The sequence below is a fragment of the Candida parapsilosis genome, contig 005807 (genome assembly GCF_000182765.1).
Source record: "Candida parapsilosis strain CDC317 annotated contig 005807".
NCBI lineage: Eukaryota > Fungi > Ascomycota > Pichiomycetes > Serinales > Debaryomycetaceae > Lodderomyces > Lodderomyces parapsilosis.
Window position 1 is genome coordinate 1,838,377 of NW_023503280.1, and position 21,293 is coordinate 1,859,669.

The following is a 21,293-nucleotide window of genomic DNA, read 5'->3' on the forward strand; positions in this document are numbered from 1 at the left end:
GCACCCGCAATCTGCATCTATACCCCAACTCATTCAACCTATGGCTTCACTTCCACCAAGCCATATTCTTCAGGCTTGAACCATTCTCTTTTCAAAGTTTCCCAACAATCGTCAGCTATCTTTAAAGCGTCAGATTCACTGGTACTCGATTTCCCTTCAATATAAACTTTCAACTTTGGCTCTGTTCCTGATCCACGGCACGTGAATCTTACTGATATATCTTTATCATCTTGTGACTTTTCTGTTGGTTCAAGTATTGCAGTAATCATTTGAGAATGAGGATCAACCGGTAAAATAGGCTCATGGTTGGGAGTTGATGAGTCAAATCCAATAGTCAAGTCGCGCCAGTACGTGACTTTGAAGTCACCAATATGTTGTGGTTGATCATGGCCCGAATACGACGCTCTAACCGCTTTAAATATCTTGGGGGTGAGGCTAACATCTTCTAATCTATAGTACCCATTCAAGTCTTTAAACCATCCATATCTCTTATACCCTTGCTCTAGCTTGTCTATGACATCCAAATCACCTTTACTGAACCATTGCTGATACAACTGCAAGAATACAACAGCTGCTGAAATTCCATCTTTATCGTGCACCAAGTCAAACATGAATCCAATTGCTTCTTCGTACCCAAAGGGGACAAAGTGACCTTCGTTTTCCAAATCAATGGCTTTGTTCCCAATCCATTTAAACCCAGTTAATGTATCAATGAAATTAAAACCATCTTTCTCAGCCATCGATTTCAACACTTGAGATGAAACTGTTGAGTTCAATAGATAAGTATTAGACAATTTTGCCTTGTCCATGTTTTCAATCACATACATGGCGAACAAGAACCCAATTTCGTTACCAGTCAATTGTTTGAATTTGCCTTGCTTATCAACAACAGCAACACTGAAACGATCAGCATCAGGGTCGCTTGCAATGACCAAGTCGGATTTGGTCTGTTGTGCTTGCTCAATAGCCAAGTCTAATGCCCCTTTTTCTTCTGGGTTGGGGAAACTCACAGTCGGAAATGATGGATCAGGTTTGCTTTGCTTTTCAACAACAATGAAACTCTTGGTGTCAAATAAATCAATGCATTGCTCAAAAATCTCCAACCCAACGCCATGCATTGGAGTATAAATAAATTTAAAATCAAGACGAGTTTCCTTGACAAGCTTTTTCTTGACAGCTGCAACGTATTGCTTAACAATTTCAGGTTTGACACATTTCAACTTATCTGCCTTTAGCCCCTTTTCAAAATTTTCAATGACACGCCAAACATCATCACTCCATGGATGTAAATTTTTCTCTATCGACTGAGCAATATCGGCATCTTGAGGTGGGATGATTTGACAACCATTGGCATAATACACTTTATATCCGTTATCATTAGCTGGGTTATGTGAAGCAGTTATCATTACACCACCAGATGCTTTCAAATGATCAATTGCAAATGGAACCAATGGTGTATGGACATATTCTCTACTGGCACCTTCGTTATTTTGGAAGCCTCCTTTGTAACTCTTCAAAGATTCAGATGAAAAGTTATTTATAGACCCAAGATAATAAACAGTGAAGCCCCTGAGCAATGCTACACTGGCTAATATTTCGGCAAATCGTTGTGAATGAAATCTGTGATCGTACCCGACAACAATTGATGGATTGGCAAATTTAGTCAGAAGGTATTCAACGAGACCTTGTGAGGCTTGTAAAACAGTCACGTCATTCATATGAGCAAAACCAGACTCCATGGATGACCTCAATCCAGCAGTTCCAAATGCTATACGAGGGTACAATTTGCGTTGAAGTTTATCGTATTGTTTGTCATTGATAAGGTGTAGGATCTCTGCTTTTGTTTTTTCGTTTGGGTCAATTGCCACCCAATCGTGAGCTATTTTTTCTAACTTATCATTTGTTATAGTCGACATGGTCAATCAGTGTTAGTTGTGGTTGTGATGAGAAGAATCTGTTTGTGATGATGAGATCTTTCTGTGCAAATGTCGGATAAATCCAAATTTGTAAACGCGACACATCGTAGTCAAGAGTATTTCAGTTACAAAACATTTCCTAAATCAAAGCTTAAACCTATATAGTTTCCTTTTCAATCAACTTTTCTATACTCGAATTATCGGCATCCATATCGTAGCATATAAATCTCACTTCACCATCATTCACCACATCCTCACCATTTGAATAAAGAAACAATTCTCCAGATGTTCCAAAGCCCAACAGTTCAATCTCATTCCAACTACGTGTCTTTTTCAGATACGCAAACGTCAAACAATTGGAGTTAGTTGCAACAACAAGCAAATTCGATGACGGATCAATTATGAATTTGTACACTTTTTGTTCCTTCGACAACTCCAACCTATTAGCCTCAACGCTTTTTCTCAAGTCAAAAATCTGTATTGTGTTTGCGTCATCGGATGTAGATAGTACTAGAAGCCAGTATCCATTAGCGGCAAACGAAATCTGTTGCACATGTTTGCTTGCAACATCAAACGCAGCGAGTTCATCTCCAGATATCAAGCTCAACAATTTAACTTTTTCACCATTGTAAGCAGCAAAAATCTCCCCATCTCCATGTATGTCGCCGTGAATTAGGTCGGAGTCCGTTGGATGTGTCGCTATAATCTCATTGGTGTTAGACACATACCAATTACCGGCACTAGTTATCACGAAAAGATTCAACGAAGGATGGGAATTGATGGATAAAACCTTTCTCTTTATGGTTATTGTATCACCGGTTGAAAATGATATTTTGGTACCCGCAACGGCCGCTAGGATACCGTTATTGTTATACACGACTTGACCAATTGTTTTCAATTTTGTTTTCCACACGTCCAATTTTTCATCTACTACATTGTAATGCAAAACTTCACTCTTGTGAGTACCAGTTAGCACTTTGGCCAAGGAGTTAAATTGCACAAGGTCAGCATGCACGCCGAATGTTTTATAAATGGTCTTGTCCTGCACCACAGTAAACTTATCCAGCTTGTACGGGAGTTTAACTTTCAAAGCTTTATGTTTCTTGAATAGCTCATCTCTTGCAGCATGGATGTCGCTAATATTATGAAGATCATTATCATCCTCCATCTTGTCTCCATTATCACCATTACTCTCATTCTCATTAACTCCTCCACTCAATTTCCCTTTCAACGAACCACTCAAATTCTCCAATGCTTTCTTGGCCTCATCTCGTTCTTCTAAAGCTTTGGTCGCCACATTGATCGCAGCATCTACTCTGTACAAACTGATGCTCAATTCCTCTTTCAAAGTATCGATGCTTTTTCGAAGTGTGAAAATTTCGGAAACCATGGAATCGTACTCCTTTTGTAGCATGGACAATGTGTTTGGAATAGATGTGAAGTTCGCAGTTGGTGAAGTAGTATTTTCTGCTGAGTAAGCAGTAATTTGCAATGGTATAAGTTCATCTAACGTCAATGGCTCATTGCTGATGGGATCAGTGCCCTTCGCAGTGACATATTTTTCAATGTGTCTCCGTTCAAATACAGCCCCACTCTTTGGCGATACAATAGGGTCACTGATCTCTTCCCTCGAGATTGCGCAGATCATGGTAGTAAGGAATGTGATACAAGTAGTTTTCCGTTTGCAAATGAGGACAATCACGGAGATGTTTATTTTGTTTACAATTTAATTTTTTTCTTTTCCGTTCGAGTACAAGATATAAAACAGATTAGTGACTAGGCCGAGAAAGCTTCTACAATATCAAACAGTGTGTCTTGTAGTGTTTTCAAATCAGCCAAAAAAAGACATCTTACAACCCTCCTTCTTTACGGTAGTCGTCCGAAAAACCCAATCTTATATACTAAACAAAAGAACAAAAACGAAAAAAAAGAACACTCATACTAAGTAACACTCACATCGTGATTCTCCCTTCAATATTCACCTTTATGTTCATAGGCAGCAACTTGTCTATACCTTCTTCTCTCTCCACTAAAGCAACCACAACAATGACCTACTGCACTAAATACAACAACCAAGAAGGCAGCAACGGCAGCCGACCAAGCAAAAGCATAAAAGTTTATTGACAAGAACGACTTGATACCGTAATCTCCAGTCTCGTCATTAACTTTTCTTCTCACAAATACGTAGGCGCCAGTTGCAAGACCAGCGGCTAAAATCGATGCGAGAAACGTAACCAACTGTAAGGCAAAGTTGAGGAAGGACAAGCAACAATTGTCAGGTGATAGACACATAGCCATAATTTGAAAGACAATTGAAATAAACGAGAACACAGCAGCAATAATCATCATGGCAAATGAGGCCTTGGTGATATTGTTCAACGTGCCCAAGTTATTTTGCAAATCACTAGGTAAATTCAAGTATTCATCTGCAATGTTGTTCACTAAAACTTTCAAGTCGTCGACATACTGAGAAGACAATTCATTTATCAACAGCGACTGCGAATCAATTTGCTGTCCTTCAATAGTTCTATTCAACTCTTCTCTTATAACAGTCGCAGGGTTGAAAAAATATCCAGCTTTAGGAGGTGAGCACCAAGTGTAGTCAACATTTGAATTATCAAAATTCTCATCAACCAATCTCCCTAAATCACCATCAAATACTGAGGATTTATTACTTTTCAAATCTCCACGACAATAACCCCAATAACTGACAGAGTAAACATCAGCAATGCCCAATTCTTCCGGTGAAACATTGTTCAACAAGTTAGCAATAGCGGCGGAAATGGTCAGTTCAACATCACCAGTAGGAAGACTCGATGGTAAAACCGATGCTAGATCACTAGGTACAGATGAAGGCAAGTTGGTACCTACGGCAGAAGCAATACTAGAAAAATCTGAAGGCAAGTTTCCAGCAATACTACTTGCAACATTGATCCATTGTTGAGCATTGGAAGGAATTGATCCAGTGCTTGTTGTTGTTGGTGTAGAATCATTGTCATCGTCAGCTCTTTTCCTCTTGCTACTGTTGTCACCTATACTTGGGCTGATAATTTGTCGTAAATCCAATTTATTCAAATGGAAATTTATGAGATAGGTTGGAGTCAAGTAGGATTTGTTTTCATATGACCCAGTTATTGCAAACGCAGTAAGAATTAAACACGCGATGGAAAAGAATACAAGAATAAATCTGTAGCAAATGTTGGCCATTGTGGTGGAATATATTGATAAGTGAAGAGCTGTAGTCGTATTGAGTATACCGTTTCTTCTTTGCTTGAAGTTGATTACAGCTAGAATGGAGATGTGCCTTTGAGTAGTTTTAATTTAGATGGAAACGTTTTCATTGCACTTTTATACTTTAGTTCATTACAGTATAGTACACAAAATCAATTTATATTTTTAGTTGGAGAAATTATATATTTTCCGTCTTTAACACAATGTGTTTCTAAAGATAGAACATCAGAGAGAGAGAGAGAGAGAGAGAGAGAGATAGGAGAAGATATGTCATTAGCTCAAGGCTATATCTTGTACAACCTATGCAGGCGTGACGCGACTCTGCGAGGTCACCCACTTATGGGAGAATGGTGTGTAGATCAGCAAATGATACATAATGCTTCGCCTTCTCCAAACTAAACTTAAACATTTTTCTTGTTATTGCAATAAAGCTTAACTTACTAAACATCCAGTCATACATTTTCCCTATGGAAGAAGTTAAGGTATTACTTTAACACAAGATGGTACTGGTATGACGAGAGGACCTTTGAAGACATCACCCCAAGAATTTACGGATTCTCAGGTACGAAAGTGGGGCTTTATTACGTCAAGTGCGACCTTCACAATCAAATTGATTGATTTCCATAAACTCCGCGTCTATACACTCCCTGGAACAACGGAAAATCATTCATCATATCACTGTGATGCTGACAGAGAATTTGGCCCCTTTCGATGCGTCTTTTACAGGGTCCCTCCTCTTCTTAGTTGGTGATCTCTTAAGTCCTTCACGATTGTCACTCGAGGGAAGAAGAGGCGTGGCTGGCTGCATGTACTGCATACTGAGACCCCAAATTTTTGTGTGATTAAATTACAGCCGACTTCATAAAGATTTTATGGCTTCTTTTTTTTCTTTTTTTTTTTTCGTTCACAATTATATAGACCCAAATCTTGTAATTATTACAGTACCATTAACACTACCTACGAGGTTTTCACCCTTATTCTCTACACACAAAACAGATGCGTTTCTTTTCTTTTCACCCTTCAAGATCATCAAACCCATCTAATAATGCCTGTTCCAAAACGTCAATCTCTTCGTCATCAGCATTATGCTCATCACCACCATTTGATTCTATTTTGCGCTTTTTGTTATCATCGACATCCATTGGGTTTTCTTTTTCTTCGTCATCATCTTCTTCAACCTCAGTAGTGGTTCTCTTCTTCCTATACATGTCTCTTATAAAAGAATCATGACCGTCAGAGGTAGCTGTAACCTCATCATCTTCCTCTTCTTCGTCATTGCCATCGTCACTATTTTCGTTGTCTTCCTCATCATCACTAAGTCCAGCAAGAAAATCATCAACTTCCTGGTCAGCTTCATCTAAACCGTAATCTTCAATTGAATTGATGGAATTGGATCTTCCAGGGTTCCATTCATCACCGTCACCGGTTAATGGGTCTATCTCAAAATCAGTTGTTTGCTTAGCTTCCTCTAATCTTTTTTTGTATTTTTCAATCTCATTTGGTTTGACAAACCATAACTTGGGATCAGAAGTTGATATTAAATAATCTTCTTCGTCAACTTTTGTCCACAAACTTAAACAAGAAAATAACCAATCAGGGTTGACTATCTTGATAGAATCAGGGTATAATTTATGTGCAACTCTAGCTTTAAAAGTAGGTCCAGCTTCTGGCGAAACATCACGACAAACCACATGCGTCACCTCAGGATATACTTCATTTACAACTTTAACTCCAAATTGTTTGCACCAAATGACTATATCAGCAGAATCGATATTGACTCCAAGTGGAATGATCCCGGAAAAGAGTATCGTCACCCCTTGTAAACATTGACTCTTCATACGCGGTATTATTTTGGTCAAATCAGGTTTGATACTATGCAACTTGGCTTTCGTATCATCATACAAGTTATAATACTCTTCATGAACATTATCTAGTACCTTCATAAGCGAAGTAAGCTCATTGTCGTCATCATACAACAAATTCTCCTCTTCTTCATCCTCACCATCTTCAGAATGCGATGATTTCTCACCATCTGATTTTTCTTGCAATTGTTCCAAATCGTGTTGTAGTTTAGCCAAAGGTCGGTCATGTTGTTGCTGTTCAATAGACTGGTTTCGCGTTATTGATTGCTCCAATAATAAATCGGTATTTCCCTCGCCGCCACCCAACTCAATAATTCTGTCAACTGTATTGGGTGGGTTTTCTTGTACATGCTCTTGCACTCCATTGGTTTCACCTTTTCGTAGTTTGGCTAGCTCTTCCTCTTCCTTGCTGAGTTCGGCTGCTGCTTCTAATTTAGCAACTGACTTCCTCTTTTTGATTGGTCCAGTCAATTGTCCATTCTTTTTCGGCAAAAAGCTGGAATTAATGTCACCAATACCAACGAAAAAATCATAAGGAACTACTTTTATTAAATTGTTTTCCCATTGCCAAACATCACCTCTATCATCGATAATCACCACCATTGATTGATCAACGGGGAACAATCTTTTTAAATTCTTATGTGTAAGAGACCCACTTTCATCACGACTCAAGATTCGGTCACCAAAATATTTACCATCTGGATCAATAATTTTTGCAATTGCCAAAGCATAATTTCTTGTTGCCATAGTATAGATATGCATTTCATATTTTGTGTCCATCTTTTCTAAAAACTCCGATAATCCTGGTCGCACTTTAACATAATACCAACACTTGGTTGGTGCCAATTTTGGTCCTGTCCACCCGGGAGGCACTATTGGATCCTCTTCCAAACAAAATGTTTTCACATCTTTGACAGCGGGATAGTTTGGATTAGAAGGATCCAGTTGCCATTCTCCAACCGTTGGATCAACTGTTGCGTGAATCACCGTTTGATCTAAATCGACAACCAAAATCAACTTCTTTTCATCATTCAATCTATCGGTGGTACTATGTTCAATTTTTGCAGCTTCATCAAAACTAATCTTTAATCCCGAATTATCATGCGACATAGCTATCGTTGCTCTATCTTCGTAGTCATATCCTGAATAATCGCGTTCTTCTTCTAGCGATTTGCCACATAACGCACACAACCCGCCATATTGCACCGTATGAGCACAAGCTTCCCTTATATGTAATATTTCCACATCACTATGGGTAACTTCTTCCTGAGGCTGAATATCGATCGATTCAACCGTTCCTTCAATGGGACTTTCAAAAGTACCAATACATTCAGCACGCATCTTTTTCGGTGGGTCTTCTTTTGAATTGGGATCGTCTTGATATACCCAGTACTTGTATTTAAATATAGTTTCGTGCTTTGCAATCGAGTCTCCCTGTCTGCATTGTATTGATGATATAATAACTGGAAAGGGAGCAGATGAAGGTAGTTTAATTGGTGTCAGATCCGACATTTCGTGTACGAAGGAGGACAATTATTTGTAGCAGTAGTATCTGTTTCTTAGTTCGACTTGCAATGAGGGTGTGAAAATTTTGACTAGTATTATGCTCTGATGCAAACGGATGGTTCTCTTGTTTGAGGTTCGATTTTTTTTTGCTTGTTTTTGTTTTGTTTTGTTTTGTTTTGCTTTTTTGAGTTTGTAAGGTCTGAGCTTATTTTTTTATTGAACCAAGGGTCCAGAACTATTGAGGAAAGATACATTTAATGATGTAATGAATGCTCCGTAACCTCGGAAATGTCTCTGAGTAAGAGGATTCTTAGTTTGCCCAGATTGATGCAGATGCTGTTTATTTTTTTGAACGGTAATACTATTGAGTAATGGAACACATCGCGTTCACGTTCCATCAAACAGCTTTAAAGAGAAGCTCGCACATTGAGCTCTCTTCATTTCTATCTGCTGGTTTAAAGCCGGTATACGTAGGAAATTGACTTTTCGTGTTTTTATGCTGGTGGAACGACTCAACTTTTCGTTACATATATGTTCCTCCACCAAGTCTCACAAAAAAATCAGAAATTTGGAACTATTGCTGCACACATCAGACGATGACCAAGAAACAGTTGCCTGAGCCATTGAATAATTTATCTGACAACCATTGTCACTTTAGTCCTGAGGCGACTCGTGAAGATGCGTACAAACTCGCAGATACCTTGAATGGTCTCGATATTGAGTTCCCCACCAAGTTCTTCCACTTGATGACTACGCAACATATCGATATAGATTGTATTGATATTTTGTTGACACAATTGCAGAAACCAGATATAGTGGTACCGTATTTTGGAGTACATCCATGGTTCAGCCATTTGTTCTACATAGGCGACAAAAAGCCGAATAAGAGTGATCATTATCGTCATATTCTCAAGCCAGAACCTAGTGAGGAGTTGATTGACACTTTACCTGAGCCAATGAGTATGGATGCACACACAAACAAAATGAAGGACATCATAAAGAAACACAATTTGACAGTTTATGGAATTGGCGAAATTGGATTAGACAAATTGTTTCGAGTTCCAAAACTGGGCTGGCTTGGTAATCCTAATCATATCACAAAGGAACAAGACAAACTCACCAAATCGCGTGTCACAATCGAGCATCAAATGGATGTTCTCAGACACCAGCTACGACTAGCAGAGAAACTAGGTAAGCAAGTATCTCTTCACTGTGTTAAAGCTCATGGTGCACTTTACGAGGAAGCGATACAGTACAAAAACATAGTTGTTGTGCTCCACTCATACACTGGCTCCACGGACCAAGCAAAAAGATGGCTAAAGATGGCTCCAGTAAAGCTCTATTTCTCGTTATCGGATTGGATTAATGGTGAGAAAGATGAGTTGTTGAAGCTACTAATGGATCACTTTGATGGATCGGAAATATTAACAGAAAGTGATGTGGGAATCGAACGATATTTCCTACAAGACAAATCATCAGAGTATTTTCGCCATCTTACTGGCATCTTTCAAAAAATAAACTCTTACAAACATATAGAACCGTCTCAGATCAAGTCAAACATGTTAAATTCGCTAAATACAACTATAATCTAGACTTGATAATGTCAACAAACTCTGGTTTCAATGAAGCACCACCAACCAAGAATCCGTCAATGTTGGCCTTATCTCTAAACTCTTTGGCATTCTTACCATTGACTGAACCACCGTACAAGATTTGCACTTTTTCAGCTTGATCTTGACCAATGGTCTTGGCTAAGTGGTCTCTGATTCCCTTGTGAGTTTCCTCAGCGTCATCTGGGGTAGCAGCTAAACCAGTACCAATTGCCCAAACAGGTTCGTAAGCAACAACAATTTTGGACCAATCCTTGATGATCTTGGATACAGCATCCAATTGTCTAGCACAAACTTCCAAAGTAACACCACTTTTTCTTTCATCCAAAGTTTCACCAATACACAAGATAACGCTTAAGCCATTGTCAATAGCGTATTTGGTCTTTTCAGCAATAAATTCGTCGCTTTCCTTGATAATGGTTCTTCTTTCAGAGTGTCCGGTCAATGTCCATTTAGCCCCGAGATCAACAACTTGTTCAGCAGCAATTTCACCAGTGTAAGCACCAGTACCCTTGTTGAAAACATTTTGGGCACCAACTTCAACGGTTGGTTGCTTGTTTTCCTCAACTGCTAAACCGAGGTACAATGATGGTGGAGCAATGACAACTTGTACATCTTTTGGTAAATCTTGCTTGTTCAAGTTATCAATGATTGATTTGACGGATGCTTTAGTTCCGTTAGCTTTGAAATTACCTCCAACAAAGAATTGACGAGCCATTGTGTAGTTTTTATTGATGTGTTTCGATAGGGGAAAAGAAAATGGTTTGTTTCGTTGGAAAATTGGCAACATTTTAAGTTTGGAAAGATTTCGGCCCTCGGGGCATAGAGAGAGAGGGAGAGAGGGTAGTGCCGTTACCAATTTATACGCCTTCTCGCAGCGTAGTTTTCCGGGGGATAAATTGTGATGCGAAAAAAGTTCGCTTGACGGGAACATATGATTTTTTTGCGACACAACAAAGGACAATAAGAGAATACACATTACATTAATGACTTTCATTATAAATAACTCTATCTCTAAGGTGACTGAACTAAACTCTCCATGCTATTTTGAACACTTTGGTTATCTACTTTAAACTTGGAGTCTCCATTTATGCTCAATCCCCTGGCTCGCAAATTTCGATATGTTTCTTCAATCTTTTTGTCCTTCAGCTTGGTCGAGTTTATGGCATTCTTTTGAGCTTCAACTAGTGCATCAATCTCAGAATCGTCCAACTCTTCTCCTATATTCTTGCAATCAAGCTCATCGCCAAACTCCTTCACAACTTCATGTTGCATCCAACTATCATCTGTATCTTCCCATGTGCGAAGCTTTGTTTTTAGGTGATACTTTTGTGTCTTAACATCCTTCTTCATGATCAAATACTGACAATGAGGAATGTTTTTCAACGACTCAAACTCTTCATAAGTCCATTTAAACCACTTCATAAGAAACACTCTAGACCAGATACCATGAGTAACCAAAACCAAAATGTTGGGGAAATCTTCAGACTTGAACTGACGGTATAGAGTCTCATTAAATGTCGCCACTCTGTCGTACACATCAGCTGCACTCTCTCCATGCGGTATTCTATAAAAAAAGTGTCCATAATGAGCTCTTTCTTCCCAAATTTGTTCCATTTCTTCTTTTGATTTTTGAAAATTGCCAAAATCCTGTTCTCGCATTCGTGTTTCCTCCTGCACACGATATTCAATCCCTGGCTCATCTTTGATCCCTTCGATGATATTGTTGCAAGTTTGTCTCGTTCGTAGATACGGTGACGTATAAAACATGATTGATTTTCGACTGCGTTTGCTGCTTGAGTCCTTCATGGCTTGATGCTGTACAAATTTGGCCAAAGCTTTACCTGCCTCAAGAGACTGGTAGTGGCCCTTTGTAGTTAGTGGGACAAGATGATTGGGGGTATACGAGTTGACTGATTTGTCACAGTTGCCCTCAGATTCCCCATGTCGTATGATAAGTATGTACTATAATGTAAAAGTTAGTATGGTGTTTATGGTACCCCGCAGAGATATACATACAGTTGGTTTACCCATGTTTAGTTTTCAACCTTTTGCTGCTATAAGTTTGCGTCTGCATCGAAAACAAGCTTTATTTTTTTTCTTTCTCCTTTCTATTGTCGAATGCAGCGCCGCTCTATTTTATAGCTTTCTATCGCGGAGATGGGTGTTTTTTTGGTTGAGTATAACCGAGTGAATTAATGGATTTAGTGTCGGGCAAAAATGATAAGTGACCAACTCTATTTGACAAAGCTAACTTTCTATACTAGATTCTATTTATTAGGGGAGACAGTGTGTTCCCATATTTACAAGACATCATCCTTCCTCTTTTTAAAATATGTCATTCTCAAAAGGACAATTAATGGAACTGTGGCCATCTCTTTCACATAGTCCACACCAGTCAGATCTTCCGGCACTTGGATCCGTCAAATGGGATGGCTTGTACACTGGCAAATCCTGTATGCTGTCAGATGACCCATCATCTGTAGCTGATTGCATAGCTTTTGTTGTATCATTTGTACCAGACGGAGCAAAATTCGAGGACACCGTCGACAAGGATATCAATCGCTCCAATTTTATGGGAGGAGCCAAATTTTGATCAGAGGTGGTCTGGTGCATTTTATCCATACCTTGTTCTTCCAACGCTTTGATTTTCCCATTCGCATCACTCAATTGTTTGCGTAATTGTTCAATTTCGCTTGAATAATTGGAGCAAGTTTTCTCTAACGACTCAATTTTTACATTGGCTTCTTTTATTGAGCCAGTTGCTTTAGTCTGTGATCTTATTTCAGCACATTCTTTTTCCAATTCTTTCAGTTTCTGATCGGATAATTTCAACTTCTTTTTCAAAGCTTCAATTTCAACTGATTGATTTTTGTTTATATCCTCCAACTCTTGAATTTTTTCCTCAAACACGGTTATACCATCCTGCTGCACTGCAATCAAATCATCCATTGCATTATGCCACTCTAATTTCTGCTTGTTGAAATTTTCCAATTTACGGTCCTTTTCCCTAATTAACTTGTTCAACTCCTCAATCTGTTCTCTATAATCATGTCCGTTCTCCAACTTGTACAGTTGTTCATCTAGTAGATTCAATTTTGTCTCGCGGTATGTGTTTGATGGTGTTAATGGTGACCTAAGCGGTGTTGTAGATACTTCACTGCGATGTTGATCCAAACTCCAACTTGAAGTCCGACGATGTTCAAGATCGTAATCATGTTGCTGCTGCTGCTGCTGCTCTGAAATGATTTGATCATTACCCGAGTGGTAGATCTTAGCACTGCTTCTGTGAACTGAGTGATATGGGGGTTGAGCCATGGGGCTGAAGCGAGAACTTGGTGTTGGTCTAATTGGCGTTGTGAAATTCAATGATCCATTTGTTTCTCTTTGTCCGTTTTGAATCAGCTTCACATCTGGAAGCAGCTGCATGTTAACGCTCCTCAACCTGTCATATGGCAAAAAGAGACCACTTTTGGGCACACTAACTGTAAAGTACTGTACTCCATCAACAGATCCAGAATTTTTACCTCTTGATGATGCCAATGATCCTTGAAGTTCAAGCCCAACGAATAACCCAGACTTATTTCTTATCGGTCCAATATATCGTATGTACCCATGACCACTTGCGTTTGGGACAGAAACGCGTAAACCTATAAGGTCAGACATTATAAGTGATGGTGAAATGTGGTTATGTGTCCTGGAAATCAAAAAGAAAGAATGTATCAAAAAAGATAAACAAAGATGTTTCATATGCAGGATAAAAAGTACATACAACACATTTTTGAACCTACTATGTAACTACTGGGTGATTCGTTTCGCATTCATTTCACGTAACCGATTCCTCAATTCCAATTTAGCAGCCCTTGAATTTGTTGTGAGACTTTTCGAGTTTTCACCCAAATTCAACTTCTTCATTTCATCTTCTAACTCATTCAAAGCAAGTTTCTTGTCTAAAATCTGATCACCCAATTGCAGGATGATTGTTTCAATCTTGTCAACAGTAGACAGACCTAGTGAGCTTTTTGCCTTTGCAGACATGAGCAATGTACGCAACTTTGATTCTAGCGACTGGACATTAGCCAATTTTTTTCTCAATCGATCTCTCATCTCTTGTTTGCGAGGTTCTAGTGGCCGGTTTTTGAGAAGTTTCAAATTCTTGCTCGATGCTTTTTCTAACAAGACCAATTGGCTAAATGATTTTTCAAGCAACCTTTGATGGCGTTGACTTTGCTGTAATTTCAAATTCAATTTCTCAATCTCGGTCTCTCTTTCATGCAAGTAATGCAATTTACCCTTGTACATTTCTTTATCATATTGCAAGTTCCCCACTTCGGTAATTTTATGCCATTGCTTTCCTGACGTACTGTGAGCGTCTATGTACCCAGTGACTGCAGAAACATTTTTTGCCAAAAATTGCAAATTGCCCTCGGTATTGGCAATTATTGTTCGTATTTTATTCGTGATTGGATCATCACTCTTTTCCAATGACTCTGAAAACCCATCAAATACCAAAAATTCGACAGGCTTTATTGGATCATCAGCTGGTTCATCAACAGGCTCCTCTACCACAACATCTGCTTCCTTGCTTTTAATGGGAGCACCATCATGCTCAATATCCACCAACGATTGTGCCAAAACGCGACCAGTTGCATCCTTCTTTGAAATATTTATCCAAGAAGAATCATTCTTTTCAGACTCATCAACGAACTTTTGATCATCCACTTCATCTTCTTCGTCATCTTGAGAAAGGTCATAGTTTTCAGTAGCTTCAAATTCATCCAATGAATCAGACACATTTCTTGTGTCGTCCTTAGGTGCCTCGTCGGCCGCTTCTTCCGAGTCTTCACCTTCATCGGGTGTATTTTCACTAATTTGGGACTCATCTTTCATGTCTCTTTGATTGTCGAAATCTTTGTGCCATTTTTCCTCTTCTTTTGTGAATGATGTTTTGAAGTTTGCAAAAGGTGAAGCTTCTTTGGGTTTTTGCAACAGTGCGAAAGGTGAAGATTCTTTGGGTTTTTGCAACAGTGCGAAAGGTGAAGATTCTTTGGGTTTTTGCAACAGTGCAAAAGGTGCAGGACTATTGCTCTTTTTCAACCCACCAAAGGGAGAGTTAAAAACTCCACTTGGCTTTTCATTAGTGCCTATGGCACCAAAAGCTGCTGCCAAATCATCTTCACCAGTCTTGTTGGATACAAAGAAATCATTTTGCAAACTTGGCAGGGAAGCTTTTTGCGTCAATGGTTTCAACTCATCTTTTGTCACTGAATCTACAGGAACTGGCGCTGACTCTTTTGTAGATTCCATAAAATCAGCATACGGAGTTGGTCTCGTATTGTTAATGCCTTCAGTTGTGGCATTCTTGCCCAAAGCAGCAATAGGTGAAGCGGTTGTCGTTGATGCACTCGTTTGTCCAAATATCAGCTTCGCCTGTGTCAATGGCTGATGAGCCGAGCCTGTTGTACTTCCCAATTTTCCGAATGGAGATGACGTGGTTGATGATTGACCGAATGGCGATGAAGTTTTGTCATCATCGTTAAATATGTTTTTTCCGCTAGTTGTGTTTTCAAAGGTTGCTGGCTGCTGATTACTAAATTTACCAAATCCTGAAGAGAGATTCAGCTTTCCGGAAGTTGCGGTAGTCTTTTGTATTGAGCCAAAACCCCAAGAGCCAAATCCAGTGGCAGGAGCAGTAGAGACTCCAAATCCTGTTGATCCAAAGGAAGATTTTGCAGCTTGATCAGTGGCAAACCCAGTTGATCCGAAGGAAGATTTTGGAGCTTGTCCCGAGCCAAACCCGGTTGATCCAAATGCACTAGTGGAAGTTTGTCCTGAACCAAACCCAGTTGATCCAAATGCAGATTTGGTAGGATAATGAGTAGCACCATCAGTCTTAGAGGCTGCTGCTATTGGGCTTTTGAAAGCACCAGCGGTGGATGCACCAAATGGATTGTTTACAGCTTGAAATGGGTTTGCCGGCGGTTGAGCATTCGTATCAGTTGTAGATGAATCCTTCTTGAAATTTTCAACTTTATGAGTAGCTACTACTGAATCTTCTACAGCAATTGCTCTCTCCAAGGACACTTTATCCTTCAAAATACCATTTTTGTTAAAAACCCACCACGATCTCAATTTCCCATTATCCAAAAGTGCATACATTTTGGGCAATTTGCCAACCACTTCACCTTCGACTCCAACACATGGTGAATCCACTTTTGAGTTCAACTCGTGCACCGAAATGGCAAATCCAATGGGGGATACGTCAAGCAGTGTTTCATCATCGATTGGATAGTTTGCTTTATTTGAGTCTTCAGATGGCACGATAGATTCAGGTGGTGTATTTGTTTGATCGAGAATACCAATCTCCAATGACAACGACGATGTAATAAATTGAAGTTGAGTTGATTCCAACCAGTTGGTGATTGATGCATAATAGTATGTCGTGGTTCTATACGCTGCTCCATATGGTGATGCAATTTCAATAGCGTAAGGTGTATATTTCTCATCTTTCTCATACTTGAGTAAAAAAGTTCTTATTTGATGGTCATCGGATGGCTGTTCCTCGCTGGAGTCGTAAACGAGGAAAATGTAGTCCTTAATGGAGAAGAGTTCAACGAGATGAAGGTCTGATAAATCTTCTTTGGTTGCTTCGTCATAGCCGATGGGTTTGCCCATTATTTGAAATTGATCAGACTTGGTGACATATATCGGTGATGACGACTTGTGCCAGATGAATCTGATCACATTTGATGCGATCTTGGATGAATTGTGGTACAAGTTGCCATCTTCATCCAAAGCCAAGTAAACTTCATCATTCAATGGCTTCAAATTGGTGTAGTTGCCCTCCAATGACAAAAACTGATAATCTTTTCGTTTTATTTGATCAAGGGTTAGGGTTTGTATGATGTTGTTATTCAAGATGTAAAATTTGGATTCAGTGAAGTACAACTGGGTTATACCAAAGTCTCTTTCAACGGTTCCAATTTCCTCCAAAGTGTCAGCTGATATAAACTTGAGTGATTTCGAGTTCGATGCGGCAATGATTCTTTGTTTATCATGAATAGCCAATAATCGTAATTCCTGTCCATTTTTGAACTGTTCCAAATCTATTGGTTCTGAGACTGAGGTATCATCAATCAATTTGAATCCATAATTATCCGATACAACTTCTTCAATCTCGTTCATCGCTGCAATGATTGATGGCGGGTTTGTCAATACGCGAGGTTGTTAGATGATGTCTACTGATGAACTTTTGATCCGAGTTGTTTTTAAGAACGATGAATATATGGAGCTACCAATCGAATTTAACCTGGTGGTTGCGAAACTCTAAAAGTTTAGGTATTAGAAAGCGACGGCTGGAGTTACTACAACATGGTATATACTTTCAGTCAACGTACAGTCAGTCTAGTCAATGGTATTGGCGCAATTTGAAGTTTCTTGCACACTCAGATTCAACACGACAACCTAAACAAATTTGACTGATAGGCTACTTAAGCTTCTCACTTTTCTCAGCAGAGTCATCGTTTTTCAGAGAAAAAGCTCAACGAACAGTAAGCTTCCATGCGTATCCAAGTGTGAGCTCATTTTTCTCCTCAAAGTACAGCAATTCCGAAAAGTAAACGCTTGGAAAAGTCTTGTATATACAAATTGTTTGTTTTTCCACAAGATGCACACTTATGAAACTAGGAACCCGAATTGTTGAAATATGCATTTGTCCAAAGCTCAACTGAAAAAGTGGTTCATCTGTTACAATCTTCGTTGAAGAGATATATTGCCCCACTAGATAATGTGATCTTTTCGTAGCCTCCAGGGTGGAGATCCCGAGTATGTGTGAAACGAGCAAGTCATGAAGAATGATGTTGAAGTTTTGAGACTGGTGGGTTGACGCAAGCGCCCATTCTCATTGGTAAGGATCACTTTCGCGGAACAAGAAAATAGCGAAGCAAAAGATCACTAAATAATAGCACTACCGAAAGGGCATTAGCATTTAATTGTCTGGCATTTGTGATAAAATATCAGCCGTACATATTTTAAATTCCGGAGACAGAAGAAAACGAGAAAACGGGAAAACTGGGAAACGCCTCAGGTAACAACGCATTTCGAAAGAAATGGCAACCATGTTACAGTTTCTTGCATTTCGTTTTTGCAATCAATTCCATAATTCTTCCGAGATTATTAGCGGAAAAATAGAAAAAAAAAAAAAAAAGAAATTCAACAAGCCACCATGGATGGCACAAAAATGTCCCTTTTTTTTCCGATGTGTGTGTATATGAGGTGAGTTATATTAAGTTGCTCCAAATTGGGGGAACCCCCAATTTCGGAAGCCAGAGACTAATATAATGTATACATCATCGAACATTGACTGTGTATTTAAAAGATAGTCCATGAAATGGTCATCCTTGGTGCGCTTGCCTTCCCGAAGAAGCCTGGGATAATTAGAGCAATATACGAGTCACGTGAGAGCTCACGTTGTGACAAAGCCATGGAGTTGCACAAGAATGGCCAAAACAACAAGAAAAAACATTGGGGTATGTGTGTGGGGGAGGCAAACTAAATGCCGCTCACCGTTTGTTACAAATGTTACACAAGCAAAAGGTCTAGTCTCAATGTATTCGGAAAAACCCTCAAAGACAAGTACTTTGATATTTGTCTGGTGATAATAATTAACTATCGTGCATATGAAACTCGTTGAATAGGGGGGGGGGGGAGAGTGGTTATATACGTTCGTGTATTTTTTGCATGACCAGAAATGCTATTTTACCGGATTAATTGTATATGCTTTAAGTTTGTTGTTAATGATTAATGAAACACCAATGCAGCTGAAGCAGCAGTAGCTAGATATCTCATGGCTGATAACAATAAAACCGGTGACCAACCTAGTATATAAGATTAGAGGGATGGATACAGGTAAACTCTCTCGTCAGATTGTTTTTTGTTTGAGTGTCGGAAGAATAATTAATTGCACCATTTTTTTTTTTCCTTCTTCTTTCTTCTGTGTTTTAAAAATAAAAGCATATGAGTAGTGTACTATTGCACAAAACCCCAATTATTTTTATTTAACAAAAGATTACGGAAGGCACAAGCAAAGTTTTACCGAATCAAATGCAATGGGGGAGGACCAGTGTTGAAACCATAAATAATAACCCGAGAATCAGAGTTAATTATCGGAACAACATCCTTTTAAGCCAACAACTTAGCTGACACGCAGGGAGTGTAGAGTGAGATTTGTATCTACGGAGTATAAATGTCTTTGTTTCCCATTCCACTTGGTCTACTTTGTGTAAGCCCGGCACAATTGAATCTTTTATTATTTTTTTTTTTCTTGTCTTGGCTTTTCCTTAGCTTGTAATACCACCCAATAACTTTTATACTTTATTCGCTAGGTTGACCCAGTTATATATATATATATATATATGCTTTTGGTGTTAGTTAGCCTCCACACGCTACACTACACTCCACTTCCTGCTTCTCATAGAAATCAAACTCAATTAAGACACGGCACATACTATATCAATTTAAAAAAGTATTATAGCCAAACACAAACAATAATCACATTAAAAATAATAACATTTAAAATTAATCCCACACTATTACAAAAGCTAAACAATAGTAGAGACCGAGACAGACTGAAAGAGAAGGAGAAAATATTTATTTCTCCAAAATTATAAAAACTACAAAAAAAAAAAATTAAAAGAAAGAAAAGAACAAGAACAAGAACAAGAACAAGAACAAGAGGAACAACTAGAAGAAGAACAAGAGTAAAGCAATATTATCAATCTTTCTTGCACATTCTTCTTGTTGGATACCTACTATCATCAAGACATCACCAAGTTAAAAAAAGAATCACCAACCATCAGTTTCGAAACTCAACTTTAACCTTAACCTCAACCATCACTGCACGCACAATCGCGCTTACTCCCCCCCCCCCCCCTATTTATCAAAGACTCCACCACTTCACAGTTTTTTATGCACTAGATAAAGAAGCAACATCAAACAAGAGCCCAGATAACTACTATATCCTCCTTTCCCCTTTTACAATGTATGCTTCACCATTTTCCAACAGTCAAGGGAAACAATCAGCACCATCCCACTTTAAAGAGAATGCCAGAAACGAAATTTACAACAAATTGCACTCTGTCAGTGATGGTAATGCCTCATCACGACTGCAGCCCATATCAACACTAAAATCATCATCTTCCATCAGATCAGCACCACTGCAGTTTTTCAAAAAATCATCATACCAACCACTGCATCGATCAGCTCACACCACATCATCTTCTTCTTCAGCATCAATCTTTTCTTCATTTGGTAAACGTTCGGTACGCTCAGCTCCATCAATATACTCAAGTTCGACCGGAACTATACCAGAAGACCTGGAACCATTGACTGTTACAGTTGAGCAATTGGTTAATGATATTGTTCTTCATGAGACGCATTTTGCCAAAGTGTATGAATCGTCAAAGCAGCAGCAACAACAACAAATGAATGTATCTGACCCCGAGGAGTTGTACAAGATTTCCCTTGGTTCTAGCCTAAATTATCAAAATAACAATGAAAATTTAATCGATTGGAATTTAAATGTCACTAGATGTAAACTAATGTTGACACAATTACCTTCAGTATCAACAGTACTGGATGAAATCTCATATAATCAAAATTTTCCACCACAATTGATTGGCGACTTGGCCCAACTTTGTCACATTATCATTATACAACCACACATTTCTGATACTGAATTAATATTCACCCTAATACAGTCCAACTTGTATGAAGAACACAATTTGGATTTGGCTTTCAAGAAACTGGTTGCTGAGATTTCAGTTAAACAATCACGCTTGCTACAAATTAATGAAGTACGACAAATGCATCGACACACCAATATGCAATTTAATGAACATGATTTTCTTAGATTTAAGTTTAAAGAAATTGCCTTGAGAAATTACTTGATCAATTTAGCCGCTGCTGCTACGACTGCTAATGAATATAAGTTGAAAGTTGATCAACTAAAACGTGAATTGAAATTGGAAGGGAAGAAGAAGTTGGGTAAAGAGGAAAAGAAACAGTTGTGGGAACAAGTACGACTGGATGTTTTTAAACGAGCAGGTCTTGAATAATACACACATGTATACAATATACATATTCACATAACAAAGTGTTTTGTATTTCAT

General features: G+C 38.7%; 10 protein-coding genes across 10 annotated transcripts; 2 read left to right on the forward strand and 8 right to left on the reverse strand. All coding sequences in view use genetic code 12, as the record gives it.

The window, feature by feature from the left end:
* Positions 1–38: 38 nt before the first annotated feature.
* Positions 39–1,916, reverse strand: CPAR2_807930 (phosphoribomutase; the record flags this gene model as incomplete). Its single annotated transcript, XM_036808706.1, has 1 exon — positions 39–1,916. One exon carries the CDS (start codon positions 1,914–1,916, stop codon positions 39–41), a length of 1,878 nt encoding a protein of 625 aa, XP_036665416.1.
* A 157-nt stretch (positions 1,917–2,073) lies between these two features.
* Positions 2,074–3,564, reverse strand: CPAR2_807940 (E3 ubiquitin-protein ligase; the record flags this gene model as incomplete). The annotated part of the gene is made up of 1 exon (XM_036808707.1): positions 2,074–3,564. The coding sequence occupies one exon, from the start codon at positions 3,562–3,564 to the stop codon at positions 2,074–2,076; it is 1,491 nt and encodes a 496-aa protein (XP_036665417.1).
* A 323-nt stretch (positions 3,565–3,887) lies between these two features.
* CPAR2_807950 (uncharacterized protein) lies at positions 3,888–5,123 on the reverse strand (the record flags this gene model as incomplete). Its single annotated transcript, XM_036808708.1, has 1 exon — positions 3,888–5,123. The coding sequence occupies one exon, from the start codon at positions 5,121–5,123 to the stop codon at positions 3,888–3,890; it is 1,236 nt and encodes a 411-aa protein (XP_036665418.1).
* Positions 5,124–6,160: 1,037 nt separating this feature from the next.
* Positions 6,161–8,521, reverse strand: CPAR2_807960 (protein serine/threonine phosphatase; the record flags this gene model as incomplete). Its single annotated transcript, XM_036808709.1, has 1 exon — positions 6,161–8,521. The coding sequence occupies one exon, from the start codon at positions 8,519–8,521 to the stop codon at positions 6,161–6,163; it is 2,361 nt and encodes a 786-aa protein (XP_036665419.1).
* Positions 8,522–9,111: 590 nt separating this feature from the next.
* CPAR2_807970 (putative endodeoxyribonuclease) lies at positions 9,112–10,107 on the forward strand (the record flags this gene model as incomplete). The annotated part of the gene is made up of 1 exon (XM_036808710.1): positions 9,112–10,107. The coding sequence occupies one exon, from the start codon at positions 9,112–9,114 to the stop codon at positions 10,105–10,107; it is 996 nt and encodes a 331-aa protein (XP_036665420.1).
* On the reverse strand, positions 10,097–10,843 carry TPI1 (triose-phosphate isomerase; the record flags this gene model as incomplete). The annotated part of the gene is made up of 1 exon (XM_036808711.1): positions 10,097–10,843. One exon carries the CDS (start codon positions 10,841–10,843, stop codon positions 10,097–10,099), a length of 747 nt encoding a protein of 248 aa, XP_036665421.1.
* Positions 10,844–11,139: 296 nt separating this feature from the next.
* CPAR2_807990 (acid phosphatase) lies at positions 11,140–12,159 on the reverse strand (the record flags this gene model as incomplete). The annotated part of the gene is made up of 2 exons (XM_036808713.1): positions 11,140–12,090; positions 12,145–12,159. 2 exons carry the CDS (start codon positions 12,157–12,159, stop codon positions 11,140–11,142), a joined length of 966 nt encoding a protein of 321 aa, XP_036665422.1.
* Positions 12,160–12,453: 294 nt separating this feature from the next.
* On the reverse strand, positions 12,454–13,791 carry CPAR2_808000 (uncharacterized protein; the record flags this gene model as incomplete). Its single annotated transcript, XM_036808714.1, has 1 exon — positions 12,454–13,791. The coding sequence occupies one exon, from the start codon at positions 13,789–13,791 to the stop codon at positions 12,454–12,456; it is 1,338 nt and encodes a 445-aa protein (XP_036665423.1).
* Positions 13,792–13,923: 132 nt separating this feature from the next.
* Positions 13,924–17,310, reverse strand: NUP159 (FG-nucleoporin; the record flags this gene model as incomplete). Its single annotated transcript, XM_036808715.1, has 1 exon — positions 13,924–17,310. The coding sequence occupies one exon, from the start codon at positions 17,308–17,310 to the stop codon at positions 13,924–13,926; it is 3,387 nt and encodes a 1,128-aa protein (XP_036665424.1).
* A 2,852-nt stretch (positions 17,311–20,162) lies between these two features.
* On the forward strand, positions 20,163–21,239 carry STD1 (Std1p; the record flags this gene model as incomplete). Its single annotated transcript, XM_036808716.1, has 1 exon — positions 20,163–21,239. One exon carries the CDS (start codon positions 20,163–20,165, stop codon positions 21,237–21,239), a length of 1,077 nt encoding a protein of 358 aa, XP_036665425.1.
* Positions 21,240–21,293: the final 54 nt, after the last annotated feature.